The sequence below is a fragment of the Solanum dulcamara genome, chromosome 12 (genome assembly GCF_947179165.1).
Source record: "Solanum dulcamara chromosome 12, daSolDulc1.2, whole genome shotgun sequence".
Lineage (NCBI taxonomy): Eukaryota > Viridiplantae > Streptophyta > Magnoliopsida > Solanales > Solanaceae > Solanum > Solanum dulcamara.
The window spans coordinates 64,780,932-64,796,812 of record NC_077248.1 but is presented as its reverse complement, the minus strand read 5'-3'; the positions used below and the strand labels follow the sequence as shown (position 1 = coordinate 64,796,812).

The 15,881-nt window shown below is 33.0% G+C and overlaps 1 protein-coding gene across 1 annotated transcript; it reads right to left on the bottom strand.

Annotated features, from left to right (window-relative positions):
• Positions 1-11,107: 11,107 nt before the first annotated feature.
• LOC129877491 (uncharacterized protein At4g28440-like) lies at positions 11,108-14,055 on the bottom strand. The gene is made up of 2 exons (XM_055953000.1): positions 13,677-14,055; positions 11,108-11,557 (listed from the first exon to the last, which is right to left on the bottom strand). Exons 1-2 carry the CDS (start codon positions 13,957-13,959, stop codon positions 11,370-11,372), a joined length of 471 nt encoding a protein of 156 aa, XP_055808975.1. The 5' UTR covers positions 13,960-14,055; the 3' UTR covers positions 11,108-11,369.
• Positions 14,056-15,881: the final 1,826 nt, after the last annotated feature.

Genomic DNA, 15,881 nt, shown 5'->3' with positions numbered 1-15,881 from the left:
TTTTTTAGCATTTAAGGGTCACTCAATAGAAATTAGACGATTTTCTCAATTTTTTGTGTGTTAGCTCATGAATTTTTTAGTGAATTGACTTTCAGGCATTTTTTTGCAAAAACTTTACAGGATCCTCCGTAATGACCTAAGATAACAGTATATGTAGCCTCATCATGATCTACATCACTTTTTAGCATTTAGGAGCTCTTAATAGAAATTAAATATTTTTCTTAATTTTTCGTGTGTGTTTGCTCATGGGTGAACTGAATTTCGAGTATTTATTTTGCAAAAACTTTATAGAACTTTCCATATTGACCTGAGATAACAATACATGTAGCCTCTCCATGATCCACGCCATTTTTAAGCATTTAAGGGCTACTCAACATGAAATATGCGATTTTCTCAGTTTTTCGTGGGTGTTAGCCCATGATTTTTTGGTGTCTTTCGGCCATTTTTTATGCAAAAAATTTACAGGACCCTCCTTAAAGACCTAAGATAACTATACGTGTAGCCTCGCCATAATAGGCAATTTTCTCAATTTTTCGTGTGTTAGCCCATAAATTTTTTATTGAACTGACTTTCGATCATTTTTTTTGCATAAGCTATACAAGACCCTCGTCATGACCTGGGGTAATAGTACATTTAGTATCGCCGTGATCCACCCCATTATTTTTAGCATTTAGGGGCCACTCAACAAGATTTAAGCGATTTACAGTTTTTCATGTGTTAGCCAATAAATTTTTTGGTGAATTGACTTTAACACATTTTTTCCCATAAAATATACAGGACCCCCCGTAATGACCTGGGATATCAGTACATGTAGCCTAGCCATGATCCACACCATTTTTTTAGAATTAATAAGCCACTCAACAGGAATTATGCGAATTTCATGGATTTTTGTGTGTGTTAGTCCATAAATTTTTTGGTGAACTGAATTTCGGGTATTTGTTTTGCAAAAACTTTACAACACTATCAATAATGACCTGAGGTAATAGTACGTGTAGCATTTCCATAATCCACACTTTTTGTAGCATATAGGGGTCACTCAACAAGAATTAGACAATTTTTTCAATTTTTCGTGTGTATTAGCCCATAATTTTTTTGTTGAACTGGTTTTTGGGAAGTTTTTTGTAAAAACTTTACATGATCCTCCTTATTGATCTGAGTTAATTGTACGTGTAGTCTCGCCTTGATCCATAATTTTTTAGCATTTATGAGTCACTCAACAAGAATTAAGCAATTTTCTAAGTTTTTCGTGTGTGTTAGCGCATTAATTTTTTAATAAATTCGCTTTAGGTAATTTTTTTAAAAAAACTTTACAGTAATCTTCATAATGACCTGAGTTAACAATACATATAGTCTCGCCATGACCCACAACATTTTTAGCTTTTAAGGGTTATTACAAAAATAAGGCGATTTTCTCAATTTTTCGTGTGGTAGCCCATAAATTTTATGGTAATCTAACTTTCGGGCATTTTTTTGAAAAAAATTTATAGGTCCCTCCTGTAACAGCCCCTAAAAACGTTATATATGGTCTTCCAATTCTTGACGAAAATAATACTGCTTCTATATTTTGGGCATAACTTTTCATAGGTTGGTCTAAATTAGGTGATTCAAATTTCTGAATAACTCCAACATCTTTACCTACAACTTTTATGAGATCATATCTTAAGATTCAGAGTCTAAGTAGGTCAAATAAATTAATCTTTGCAAGACCTGATGTTGTGAAGAAATAGAGTATTTGTAGAAGAAAAATCATATCTCACTGTAGAATGATCCAAATCAGTTTATTCTTGAACGGTATGAAAGGAAACCTCTATATATATAATTCATATGAAGACACCAAATCCTAATTAGAAAGTTATCTTGTTCAAACATAGCTCCGAAAAAGGGTATTCCGGAAAAAGAAGATTCATCTCACCAACCATAGAAGATCTAGATCCATTTGACATTACCAATGACATCAATAGTCCTCCATTTGACATCACTCATGACATCACAATCCTCTATTAAATATTCAGATTTCTCTTTATAATTATTTTAATTATTGTTAGGTCCCTCCTTCACACCTATAAATACCCACCTAATTTCATCATTTTGTTCATCAAACTTTCTCAAGCAACTCTTCTATCTATACACTTCTTTACTCATTCTCAAAATATAGTTTTAGTTCTTTGTAGTGTAGATATACTATTTCGGTGATTCATATACTTCGGGTAGTAAACAAAACGCTCCGGTGAGAAGAAAATGTTAGGATTCAAAAGTGTTCGTTAAGTCCTTCAATTCTGAGTAAAACTTTGGATTCCAGGTATGTGAGGCTTCAATGAGAGTATTCCTTCCACTCTCATGCCTAAAGTATTTTGAGAGTGAAAGGAATAATTTCATTGAAGCCTTACATACGCTAATATAAGATAGGAATTATGTGATTTTCTCAGTGTTAAATGTGTGTTAGCATATGATTTTTTTTGGTGAATTGGCTTTCTACTTTCAGGTAATTTTTTTGCAAAATATTTATAGGAACTTCTATAATGATCTAGGGAAACAGTATGTGTAGCTTCGCCATGATCAATACTATTTTTTTAGCATTTAAGGGTCAATCAAAGGGAATTAGACAATTTTCTCAGTTTTTATTGTATGTTAGTCCAAGAATTTTTTGGTGAACTGACTGTCGGACATTTTTCTTGCAAAAACTATATAGAACCCTTCGTAGTGAACTAGGATAATACTACATGTAGCCTCTTCATGATGCACGCCATTTTTTTAGCATTTAGGGTCTACTCAAAAGGAATTAGTCGATTTTTCAGTTTTTCGTGTGTTAACTCATGAGTTTTTGGTGAACTTCCTTTTGGCATTTTTATTGGAAAAACTTTACAGGTACTTTCACCGAACCTCTGTAATAACATGGGATAACAGTACTTGTACCTTCGCCATGATCGACACCATTTAAAAGCATTTTGGGGCCACTCAATAGAAATTAAGATATTTTTTAAGTTTTTCTTGTATATTAGCGAATAATGTTCTTGGTGAACTAGATTTCGAGCATTTTATTTTGCAAATAACATAATAGAACCCTCTGTAATGACCTAAGGTAACTGCACGTGTAGTCTCTCTATGATCCACACCATATTGTTAGTATTTAGACGCAACTCAATCGAAATTAGGCGTTTTTCTCATTTTTTTTGTCTTTTAGCCCATAAATTTTGTCGTGAACTGGCTTTTGGGCATATTTATTGAAAAAACTTTATAAGAATCTTCGTAATGACCTAGGTAACAGTATGTATAGCTTCGCCATAATCCACGCCATTACTTTAGCATTTGGGGTCACTCAACAGGAATTATGCGATTTTTTCAATTTTTTATGTGTATTAGCCCATGAGGTTTTGGCAAACTGGCTTTCGATTTATTTTTTTTGCAAATACTTTACAGAACACTCCGTAATGACTTGGGGTAACAGTACGTATAATCTCTCCATGAACCACAATATTTTTTTAGCATTTAGGGTGACTCAATAAGAATTAGATATTTTTTCCAAATTTTCGTGTGTTAGCCTATGAATTTTTTGATAAGCTCTCTTTCAAACATTTTTTGTAAAAACATTACATGACCCTCTATAATGACCTGGAGTAATAGTACGTATAGCCTCTCTATTATTCACGCCATATTTTAGTATTTAGAGGTCACTCAACAAAAATTAGGCAGTTTTTTCAATTTTTTTTGTGTGTTAACTTATAATTTTTTTTGTGAACAAGCTTTCGAGCATTTTTGCAAAATCTTTACAGAAACTTCCTAATGACCTAGGGTAACAGTACTGTATCCTTTCCCCTTTTTAGTATTTAGAGACTACTCAATAGAAATTGAGCAATTTTCTCTATTTTTCGTGTGTGTTAGCCAATGAATTTTTTAGTGAAATAACTTTTGAGCAATTTTTTTGAAAATACTTTACAGGATCTTGTGTAATAACCTGGGCTAAAAGTATGTGTATCCCTTCCATGATTCATACCATTTTTTTAGCATATAGGGCCACTCAACGGGAGTTGGGAATTTCTTTTCACTTTTTCATTTGTTTTAGTCCATAATTTTTTTGGTGAATTAGCCTCCGGACATTATTTTTTGCAATTTTTTTTTGAGATCCTCCATAATGATCTGAGATAATAGTATGTGTAGCCTCGTAATGATCCACGATATTTGTTTTAGCGTTTAGGCCCACTCAACTGGTATTAGTCAATTTCTCAGTTTTTTGTTTGTTAGCAATGAATTTTTAGGTGAACTGGCTTTCTAGCATTTTTTTGCAAGAACTTTATAAGTGCATCTGTAATAACTTAGGGTAACAATATGTGTAGACTTATCCACGCCATTTTTTAGCATTTAGGGACCATTCAACAAGAATTAGACGATTTTTTTAGTTTTTCGTGTGTTAGCCTTTGAATTTTTTTGTGAACTAGATTTCGGGCATTTTTTTGCAATAACTTTACGGGATCATTCATAATGACCTGAGGTAATAGTACGTGTAACCTCGCCATGATCCACGCCATATTTTTAACATTTAAGGGGCACTCATATTTTTAGCATTTTTTTCGTGTGTGTTGCCATTAAATTTTTAGTGAATTGTCTTTCGGACATTTAAAAATAAATTTTTTTTTATAAGATCCTCTGTAATGAACTGGACTAACAGTACGTGTATCCTCACCATGATCCTCACCTTTTATTAGCATTTAGGGGCCACTCAATAGAAATTAAATGATTTTCTCAGTTTTTCATGTATTAACATATTAATTTTTTGGTGAACTGCGTTTCGGGCATGTTTTTGCAAAAACTTTACAGGTGCCTCCGTTATGATCTGAGGTAATAGAACGTGTGGCCTTGACATTATCCATGCCATATTTTTAGCATTTAGGGGCACTCAGTAGGAGTTATGCAATTTTTTAAGTTTTTTATGTGTGTTAGCTTTTGAATTTTTTAGTGAACTAGCTTTCGGCTTTCGGGCAATTTTTTTGCAAAAGCATTACATGACCCCTTTTATGATCTAGGGTAACAATACATGTAGTCTCGCCATGATCTACGATATTTTTTAGTATTTAGGGGCCACTCAACATAAATTAAGCAGTTTTTTTAGTTTTTCGTGTATATTAGCCAATGAATTTCTGATGAACTGGCTATCAGATATTATTTTTGCACAAACTTTTAATGACCATTCTTAATGATCTAGGGTAACAGTACATGTATTCTCTCCATGGTTCAAGCCATTTTTTAGTATTTAGGCGATTTTCTATGTTTTTCGTGTGTGTTAGTCAATAAATTTTTGGTGAACTGGCTTTTGGGCAAACTTTTAATGTAAAAGATTTACAGGACACTTCGTAATGACCTGGGGTAATAGTACGTATAACCTCTTCATGATCCACGCCATTTTTTTAGTTGTTAGGGGCCACTCAACAGAAATTAGGTAATTTTTTTTGTTTTTCGTCTGTGTTAGCCCATGCTCTTTTGGGAGAACTGACTTTTGGGAATTTTTGTTTTGCATGAATTTTGCAGGACCCTCCATAATAACCTACGGTGACACTATGTGTATTCTCTCCATGATCCACACTATTTTTTTAGCATTTAGGAGCTACTTAACATAAATTCAGCGATATTTTTAGTTTTTTTTGTGTGTTATTCCATGATTTTTTTGGTGAACTGAATTTTGTGTATTTTTTTGAAAAAACTTCACAGAACCTCTTGTGATGACCTAAGGTAACAGCACTACTAACTTCGCCATGATCCACATAATGTTTTAGCATCTAAGGGTCACTCAACAGGAACTAAGCAATTTTCTCCTTTTTTCCGTGTGTGTTAGCCCATAAATTTTTTGGTAAATTGGCTTTCGGGCATTTTTTAGAAAAACATTGCAAGACCCTCAATAAAGATCTGGGTAATAGTAAGTATAGCCTCGTCATGATACCTGCCATATTGTTAGCATTTCGGGGGCACTCAATAGAAATTAGGCGATTTACTCTATTTTTCGTGTGTGTTAATTCATTAATTTTTTATTGTACACTGAATTTCGAGCACTTTTTTGCAAAAACTTTACAAGATCCTTTGTTATGACGTGGGTTAATAGTACGTGTATCCTCGCAATAATCCACGTCAAATGATTAATATTTAGGGTTTACTCAATAGAAATTATGTGATTTTTTTAGTTTTTTGTGTGTTAGACCTTGAATTTTTTGATGAACTGATTTTTGAGTCTTTTTTTGGAAAAAAGTTTATAGGACCCTTTGTAATGACCTGGGTTACAGTACGTATAGCCTCCATGACCCACACCATTTTTTAGCATTTAGGAAAACTCAACAGGAATTGGACAATTTTAGCAGTTTTTTGTATGTGTTACCGTAATTTTTTTGGTGAACAGGCTTTCGGGCAATTTTTTCTTTGCAAAATTTTTACTGGATCCTTCATAATGACCTAAGGTAACGGTGCGTGTAACCTCACCGTAATTCACGCTATCTTTTTTAGCACAACAAGAAATAAGCGATTTTCTCAACTTTTTGTATGTGTTAACCCATTAATTTTTGGGTTAACTAGCTTATGGATATTTTTTTTAAAAAAAATATTATAGGACCCTGCGTAATGACTTGGGATAAAACTACATGTAGCCTCACCATGATCCATGCCATATTTTTGGCATTTACAGTCCATTCAATAGAATTAGACAGTTTTCTCAGTTTTTCGTGTGTTAAACAATGAGATTTTTTATTATTTGATTTTTGGGAATTTATTTTTTTGCAAAACCTTACAGGACCCTCTGTAATAACCTGGGTAACTGTACGTGTAAGCTCGCCATGATCCACGCTATTTGTTTACAATATAAGGTTCACACAACCAAAATTATGCGATTTTAGAATTTAATAGTCACTCAACAGAAATTAGGCGATTTTTGTCAAATTTTCATGTGTTTAAGCTCATGAATTTTTTAGTGAGCTAACTTTATAGCATTACAAGGCCATCCATAATGATCTGGGTAATAGTAAGCATAGTCTCTCCATGATCCACACCATTTTTTTTATCATTTAGGGGACATTCAACAAGAATTAGGCATTTTTTTCAGTTCTTCGTGTCTGTTATCCAATGAATTTTTTGGTGAACTGAATTTCGGACATGGGTTAATTTTTCGGTCCTGTAAAGTTTTTGAACACACAATGCCACACAAAAGGATTTGGTAATTTTTCAGTTGTTCGTGTGTGTTAGGCCATGAATTTTTCGGTGAATTGACTTTCGGGCTTTATTTTTTGCAAAGAATTTACAAGACCCACCATAATGACCTGCAGTAACACTACATGTAGCATCAACATGATCCATGACACTTTTTTAGTATTTAGGGGGCTACTCAACATGAATTAGGCCATTTTCATACTTTTTTGTTTGTATTAGCGTATGAATTTTTTGTTGAATTGACTTTCGAACATTTTTTTTCAGAAACTTTACAGGACCCTCCGTAATGACCTGAGGTAACAGTACGTGTAGTCTCGCCATGATTCACTTAATTATTTTTAGTATTTAGGGGCCAATTAACAAGAATTAGATTATTTTCAAAGTTATTCGTGTTTGTTAGACCATTAGTTTTTTGATGAACTGGTTTTTGGGTATTTTTTAGCAAAATTTTTACAGTATCCTTCGTAATGACCTGGTGTAAAAGTATGTATAGCCTCATCGTGATCTACGCCATTATTTTAGCCTTTAGGGGTCACTCCATAGAAATTAGATGATTTACTCAGTTTGACTTGTGTTACTTAATGAATTTTTTTGTGAACCGGCTTTCAGTTACAGGAACCTCCATAATGATTTGGGATAGCATTACGTGTAATTTCGCATGATCCATACAACTTTTTTAGCATTTAGAGGTCACTTAACATGAATTAGGCGATTTTCTCTGTTTTTCGTGTGTATTAGCCCATGATTTTTTTGGAACTATCATTCGTGCATTTTTGGCAAAGCCTTTATGGGATCCTCCGTAGTGACCTCAGTAAAGTATGTGTAGCCTCGCCACAATCCACCTTGTGCTTTAGCATTTAGGGGTCACTCAACATGAATAGACAACTTTCTCTTTTTTTCGTATGTTAGCTAATAAATTTTTTAGTGAACTGACTTTTGGATATTTTTTTATAAAAATTTACAGGACTCTCCGTAATGACCTGGGATAACAGTACGTGTAATCTTGTCCTGATCCACACTATTTTTTTTATATTTTGGGGTGACTCAACAGAAATTAGACGATTTTCTCAGTTTTTTGTGTGTTAGCACATATTTGTTTTGGTGAACTGTCTTTTGGGCATTGTGTGTGCAAACACTTTACAGGACCTACATAATGACCTGGGGTAAAAATACGTGTATACTTGCCATTTTTTAGCATTTGGAGGTCAATCAATAGAAATTAAGCAGTTTTCTCAATTTTTGTGTGTATTAGCCAATGAATTTTTTGATTTCGGGCTTTTTTGTAAAAACTTTGCATTCCCTCCTTAATGACATAGGGTAACAGTACGTGTAGCTTCTCAATGATCCATGCCAATTTTTTTTAGCATTAAGGGTCCACTCAACAGGATTATGCAATTTTCTCAGTCTTTCGCATTAGTTAGCGCATGAATTAATTTTTTGTTGAATTGGTTTTCAGGTGTTTTCTTATTAAAAGTTTATAAGACCCTCCGTAATGACCATGGAAAATAGAATATGTAAGCTCGTCATGATTCACGTTATTGTTTAGCATTTAGGGGTCACTTTATAGAAATTAGATAATTTTCTTAGTTTTTTCGTGTGTGTTAACCAATGAATTTTTTGGTAAATTTACTTTCAGCCATTTTTTTGGTTAAAACTTTACAGGAAATGAATTTTGGGCATTTTGTTTGGAAACTTTACAAGATCATCCGTAGTGACCTAAGATAACAGTATTTGTAGCCTCGCCATGATCCACATTATTTTGTTAATATTTAGGAGTCACTCAACTAGAATTCGGCTATTTTTTCAATTTTTCGTGCGTACCTCATTAATTTTTTGATGAACTAGCTTTTGTGTATTTTTTTTTGTAAGATTATTACAGGACCCTCTGTAATGATCTAAGGTAACAATACGTATAGCCTCGAGATGACCCATGCCATTTTTTAGCATGTAGGGTACTCAACAAGAACTAAGCGATTTTTCCAGATTTTCGTTTGTGTTAGCCATGAATTTTTTAGTGAACTGGCTTTTAGATATTTTTTTGTAAAATTTTTACAAGACCTTCAGTAATGACCTGGATAACAATACATATAGCCTCACCATGATCCAAGCCATTTTGTTAGCATTTAGGAGCCACTAAATAAGAATTCAATGATTTTCTCAGTTTTTCATGTGTGTTAACCCATGTATTTTTTTGTGATTTGATTTTCGGGTATTCATTTTCTTGCAAACTCTTTGCATAACCCTCCGTAATAACCTGAGGTACCTTTACGTGTAGCCTCGTCATGATCCATGCCATTTGTTTAGCATTTTGGGGCCACTTAATAGGAATTAGACGATTTTATCAGTTTTTCTGTGTGTTAGCCACTAATTTTTTGGTGAACAAGTTTTCGGGCATTTGTTTTACAAAAACTTTACAAGACCCTCCGTAGTGACCTGGGGTAACAATACGTGTTGCATCGCCATGATCTACACCAATTTTTAGCATTTAGGGGCTACTTAACATGAATTAGATGATTTTGTCAGTTATTCGTTTGACGTCTATGCATTTTTTGGTGAACTGACTATTAAAATTTTTTTAAACAACTTTATAGGATCCTCCATAATGACCTGGGGTAACAGAATATGCAGCCTCACCATGATCCACACAATTTTTTTTTTATCATTTAGGGGCCTCTCAATAGTAATTAGGTGAGTTTTTCTATTTTTCGTGTGTGGTTACCCCATTAATTTTCTGGTGAATTAACTTTTGTGCATTTTTTTAAAAAACTTTACGTGACCCTCCGTAATTACTTGGATTGCCTCTCTATGATCCATACAATTATTTTAGCATTTAAGGGTCACTTAAAACGAATTAGGCGATTTTTTTAGTTTTTCGTATTTGTTGTCATAATTTTTTTGATGAACTGGCTTTCGGGCATTTTTTTGCAAAAACTTTACCAGACCCTCAGTAATGATCTAGGATAACAGTATGTGTAGTATCGACATGATTCACGCTAATTTTTTTAGTATTTAAGGGTTACTCAGCAGGAATTATGTGATTTTCTTAGTTTTTCGTGTGTGTTAGCTTATGACATTTTTGTTAAACTGTCTTTTGGACATATTTTTTGTAAAATTTTTACAGGACCCTCTGTAATGACCTGGATAAAAGTACATGTTATCTCTCCATGATTCACGCCATTTTTTAGCATTTAGGAGTCACTCAACAGGAATTAAACAATTTTCTCAGTTTTTTGTGTGTTAGCCCTTAAATTTTTTGGTGAATTGGCTTTGGGGCTTATTTTTTACCAAAAACTCTACGAGATCCTCTGTAATGATTTGTTGCTTCTCTATGATCCACTCCATTTTTTTTGACATTTAGGGGTCACTCAATAGAAATTAGATGATTTTTCAATTTTTCATGTGTCAACCTATGAATTTTTTGGTGAACTAGCTTTCATGCATTTTTTTTTGCAAAAACTTTATAAAATCCTCCATAATGAACTAGGATAACAGTATATGTAGTCTCACCATGATCCACGCCATTCTTTTAGCATTTACCATTCAACAGAAATTAAGTGATATTTTTCAGTTTTTTGTATGTGAGCCCCTAAGTTTTTTGGTGAATTGACTTTCGAACATTATTTTTTTTGCAAAAATTTACGAGACCCTTCATAATAAGATAGACCATCAATAAGATAGAGTTGTTGATGTGTAATTTTGTGGTAGTAATAAGACATCTAATTTAAGGCGTAATTTTAGGATGCATCTAAATTAGTACACAAAATTGAATCTAAAAAGAGATAGCATACACAAATCTTACTCTTCATGAAGGTAGAGACACTGTTTTTGAACCCCCTCCCCTTGCAGTTGATGATCCACATGGAGTGATGGACCTAATTGAATAACATCTTAAGCCAATATCGGTACATAAACTATAATAATAAGGATATAAAGCTTCATCACTTGCATCATTCTCTATTTACTAATAAGAACAAGTTCGAAAATTTATGCAACAGAGAAAAACAACAAAACCCAGAGAGAATAAACAATGGCAGACATTTCCATGGTATGGGAACAAATTATAAGGCCTGAAATGCTGTCATTCTCGCACATAAAATTCCAAAGAGAATTCAAGGAATGCAATAATTAACAAATAAAACAAGAATTGGACTCGACGACTTAAAACTACCACGCCTGGTAATCAGTCCCCTCTACTCTTCAACATTCACCAATTCATATTCCACTAAAGAAAGGTTGTTTTGATTGTTAACAGCAATATCAGCCGGTTCAGTAACCTCAACACGGCCCCATTTGTCTACTGCAAGCCGCATGGAACCCTTGAACATGTCAATCTTCGCGTTCCTCAGAATCACAGTAGTACCTGGCTTCATTAAATCAACTGCATATAAAAGGAAAAGAGTAAGTATCCCAACACAAAACGTTCAATAGAATCACCTTTTCTTTGATTGCATTATCAAGAGTAATCTTGTCTTTTGGACACAGAATCACAATACAACTGTTTCAAAGAGCAGATTTATCCAAAACACAACCCTATGGCATCCTCCCTTTCACTGATTGCACTATCACTAATCATTATCCAGCTTTTCTGCACAAAAACACAATTACAAGTGTTCTAAAGAATTTGCCAGCCAATAACAAACCACATATTTTTTAATACTGATAATGTGTTATAGCACAAATCACAAACCTGACACTAAGATGGTGCCAGGAAGGTTTCAAGCATTGAAAGCCTCCCATACAAAAAACAAAAATAAAGAGTTCCTTCTCTAAGGCTTCCTATTCCTGTAATGAGTCTATGAAGTTTAAAATGAAAAAGTACCCAAGGTTGTGACCTACTAGTCGATGAAATGTGTTGAGAACCATGAAACTCAGATTCAAATCCCCAAAAAAGCAAAAACATGAGGTGATTTTTTCCCATCCGTCCAAGCAAACACAAAGTTACCAGTATTTGTTTTGGTGGGAGGTAACAAGTACCCCTGGAATTAGTCTAGGTACGTGTAAGTTGCCCGGACACAACGATTATAAAAGAAAAAATTTAACATGAAAACAAAACACAGTTTGCCAGCGATCATAATATATAGAGCCATCAAATCAAATCTCCACATCTCCACGAAAAAAAGGTACAACTAGTTAGAATATACAAAGAGGTTAATATAATCAATGTCTAGGTCATCATTGGTACAATTTCCAACTTCATAATTTCCTAAAAAGATGAGATGAGCAAGTTATTCCAAAGCACAATGCGATTAAACCTTTGTGAGCGGCAGCATGAGATACTAGCAGTTACACACAGAACAATAAAACCCTGAATTCCAATAAACAAGCAAGCAAAGCTGATAGAACTCATAAAAAAATTACATAGCAAGGAATACTTGGCAATCTATCTTTAGCTGAATACAACAGAAAAATGTAAGATTCACGCTTCAACACATTTAATGCATCCATTCGATCAAACATGAAAATAGAAACTGAACATTCATATTTCTCCAAGTTCTTCACTACTATGTACTCCCTCCCGTCCCAATTTATGGCACATAGTATAAGAATGAAAGAAAGACTTTTGAAACGTGTAGTCTCTAAAGCTATAAATCATCTCATTAAAGGTAAAACGAGATGTTTAAAGTTAAATTATTACTAAAATATAGAAAGGTGTCATTCGTTTTGGAACTGACTAAAAAGAAAAGAATGTCACGAGCAGGTCCTATGAGGGCCAATGATTCTTACACCTTGTTTGGATGGTTGTTACTTGTTGTATTGTATTGTTAATTTCAATACAATGTTTGTTTTGATTGTTACTTAAATTCTATTATATTGTATCGTTTAAATCCATCATTAGGTAACGACAAAAAAACCCATTTTATGTAACAACTGATTTGGTGTGCTCCCGTCGTTACTTTAATATTTTCTTCTCATTTTATCTTTATTTATTATTTAATAGTTATATTTCATCTTTTACCCTATCTTTTCATAGTAACTCTACCCGTACCCTACTTTTCTCGTAAGTTTTATCATTCGAATCATGAATAAATGACATTATATAACGATGGAGAATGATAAAATATATCCAAACACTGTATTTATTAAAATAATAGAGTACGATACAATACAACACAATACAATGCGATACATTATGAAATAATGCGTAACAACCATCCAAACAAAGTGTTAAACCCTACTCACCCACCATCACAACAATAGCATCATCAATTAAGCATCAATCCCAGATTAATTAGAGTTAGCTAAATGAATCCTCTACAAATTTCGCGCCATTTCAGCATGTTCCATTCCAACACATAATACTAACCTATCTCTAAACTGGATCATCAAAGGAAAAAATATCAAAACTGAAACAACATAAAAAGGGAAACGCAAAAGAATTAATCTTTTCCCCTAATTTTCCCATCTCATTTCCTCAATAACAAGCTAAAGTTAATATCCAAGGAAAAAAATACGAAAATTTTGAAGGCTAAAGCAAAAACGCAGAAATGCAAATATACCCTGTTCGTTACGAGCAGTGAAGAGTATGGACCCTGTTTCATCACCGATGAGGCACTCGGAGATCCGTGGCGGAGCCCGAGAATTTAACGACACCGATGCTCTGCCTCCACGGCTCCCACCTCCGGTAGCCTTGACAGTGTTCGATTCGACAACCTTAACCGTCAAGTTATGACCATGTGTCCCAGGTTTTAGGCTTTCCACTTTGACAAACACCGGCTTCTTCTTCTCTGAAGTAGTTGCCGTGCTGGTTGCCGCCGCCGCTGGTGTCGCCGTCGTAGCCATTAGAAATACCTTAAACCCTAAATAAAATTCAGAAAATTCGAAAATGAGAATAGAAGAGAGTAAAAGTGGGAGTGTGAATAAAAACAAACAAATTAGGGTTTTTGAAAGGGTCCTCTTATTTATTAATTTTCTACTTGAAAATTAAATAATAGAAATGAAAAAATAATTCTAAAAAATAGAAATGGCAAAAACATTAAATAATAATTAAAAAAAAAAGATTAAGAATGTTTGGTACCTCTATAGAAGTGACAATGAAATGGGGTGGGAGAGGGCAAATTTTTGGAAAAAATGTTTTAGAATGTCAAAATTTGCTTCGTCCTATCTATATTCGTAGATACGTATATGTTCTACTTTAATAAAAAAAGATTATGATAATAAAGTGTATGTTTAAAAGATATGCATACTTATCTAATTGTATAATATATTCAAAGTATCTTAACTTAAAAATAGATATATAAACCAAAAATATTGTTGAAATGGAAATATTGACTTCATAGGTAATGTGATTAAGAATTATATAATTGTTGTATGATTTTATGGGATGATGTATGTGATTAAGAATTTATATACTTTCTAGGCTTATCCAATGTATCATTTTCCAACAACCTAATTATTTACGTGGATGATTGTGGTCGGATGGATAATTCTTATCATCTATTCTCAATTGATTTTAAGTTTTGAGAATATAATCGTTTTTAGTAGGAAACATATTACATCCAGAATGAGACTTTTAGATTTGAATTTGAGATAGTCAGGGTGACAAGGAATATCAAATTCACTAAATAAAATGTAAATAAGTAATCACGGAGAGAGATAACGTAAATTTCCTTCGTTAACTATCTGATATACTTTCTCCATTTCAATTTGTTTATTCTATTTTTCTTTTTAGCCTATTTCAAAAGAGAAGGTCTCTTTCCTTTTATGAGAATTCTTTACGTTTAATTTTTCACATAACATGTTTAAGATCACAAGATTCAAAAGATTTTTTTACTTTCTTAAACTAAGTGTCAAGTCAAAATATGACAAATAAATTGAAACGGATGAAGTAATAGGTCTTGCACATAGGGCCAGAAGGTTTAATGTTACCATAGATGAATTCATGATTTGAAATTTATGAGTTTCTACAATGACCTCAAGTTAACATGCAATAACAATAGGGTTTAAAATTAAATATTTATAGCTATTTAGTGGATATTTTAATACATACATAGGTTCTAAACAAAAGCTACTAGGTTCATGTAAACCTACATATTACTCTCTCGATCCTTCCCTGAATGTTATCAAGTTCATCTGAATTCAATACTTTTATTTTAAAGCGAAATATAATATATATGTTAAAAGTCCACGAAAAATACAACAATAATAGATAGGAACTCGTAGCAATAGTTTTGCCCCTAATTACGAAACATATACTCACGAAACTTAGCAACAATTGATTTCAAAATGCAACAGAACACATTTTATTCGTGCACAAACAAAATATATTATTGTATCCATATCACTGTATGTTATTTGTATTTTATGAGATATATTATCACCATAAATCACCCCAAGCCAACACCAAAAAATTCCATGCATGTCATTGTATTTTATGAAATACACTTGTATTTTAGGCTTGAAATAAAAGTATGTGTATTGAATTTATTTGCTACTAAATCCAAATTCTCCCCCATGTATCATATATTATTTAAAAAGTATCACTATTTCAAATAAATACAGGGGCTATATCTGTTGGTCTCGTGTATTTTTCCTTAATAATATAATTTGGTTCAAAACTTCAAACTTTAAAGATTAAATCCATAAAACTTAATTAAATCATGAATTCATCTTTGCTTGTACAAATTTTAGGCTACTAGTATGATAATAAACCACATTTCACAAATGGACCATTTAGATTTCTATTCTGTACTAATTCCTAATTT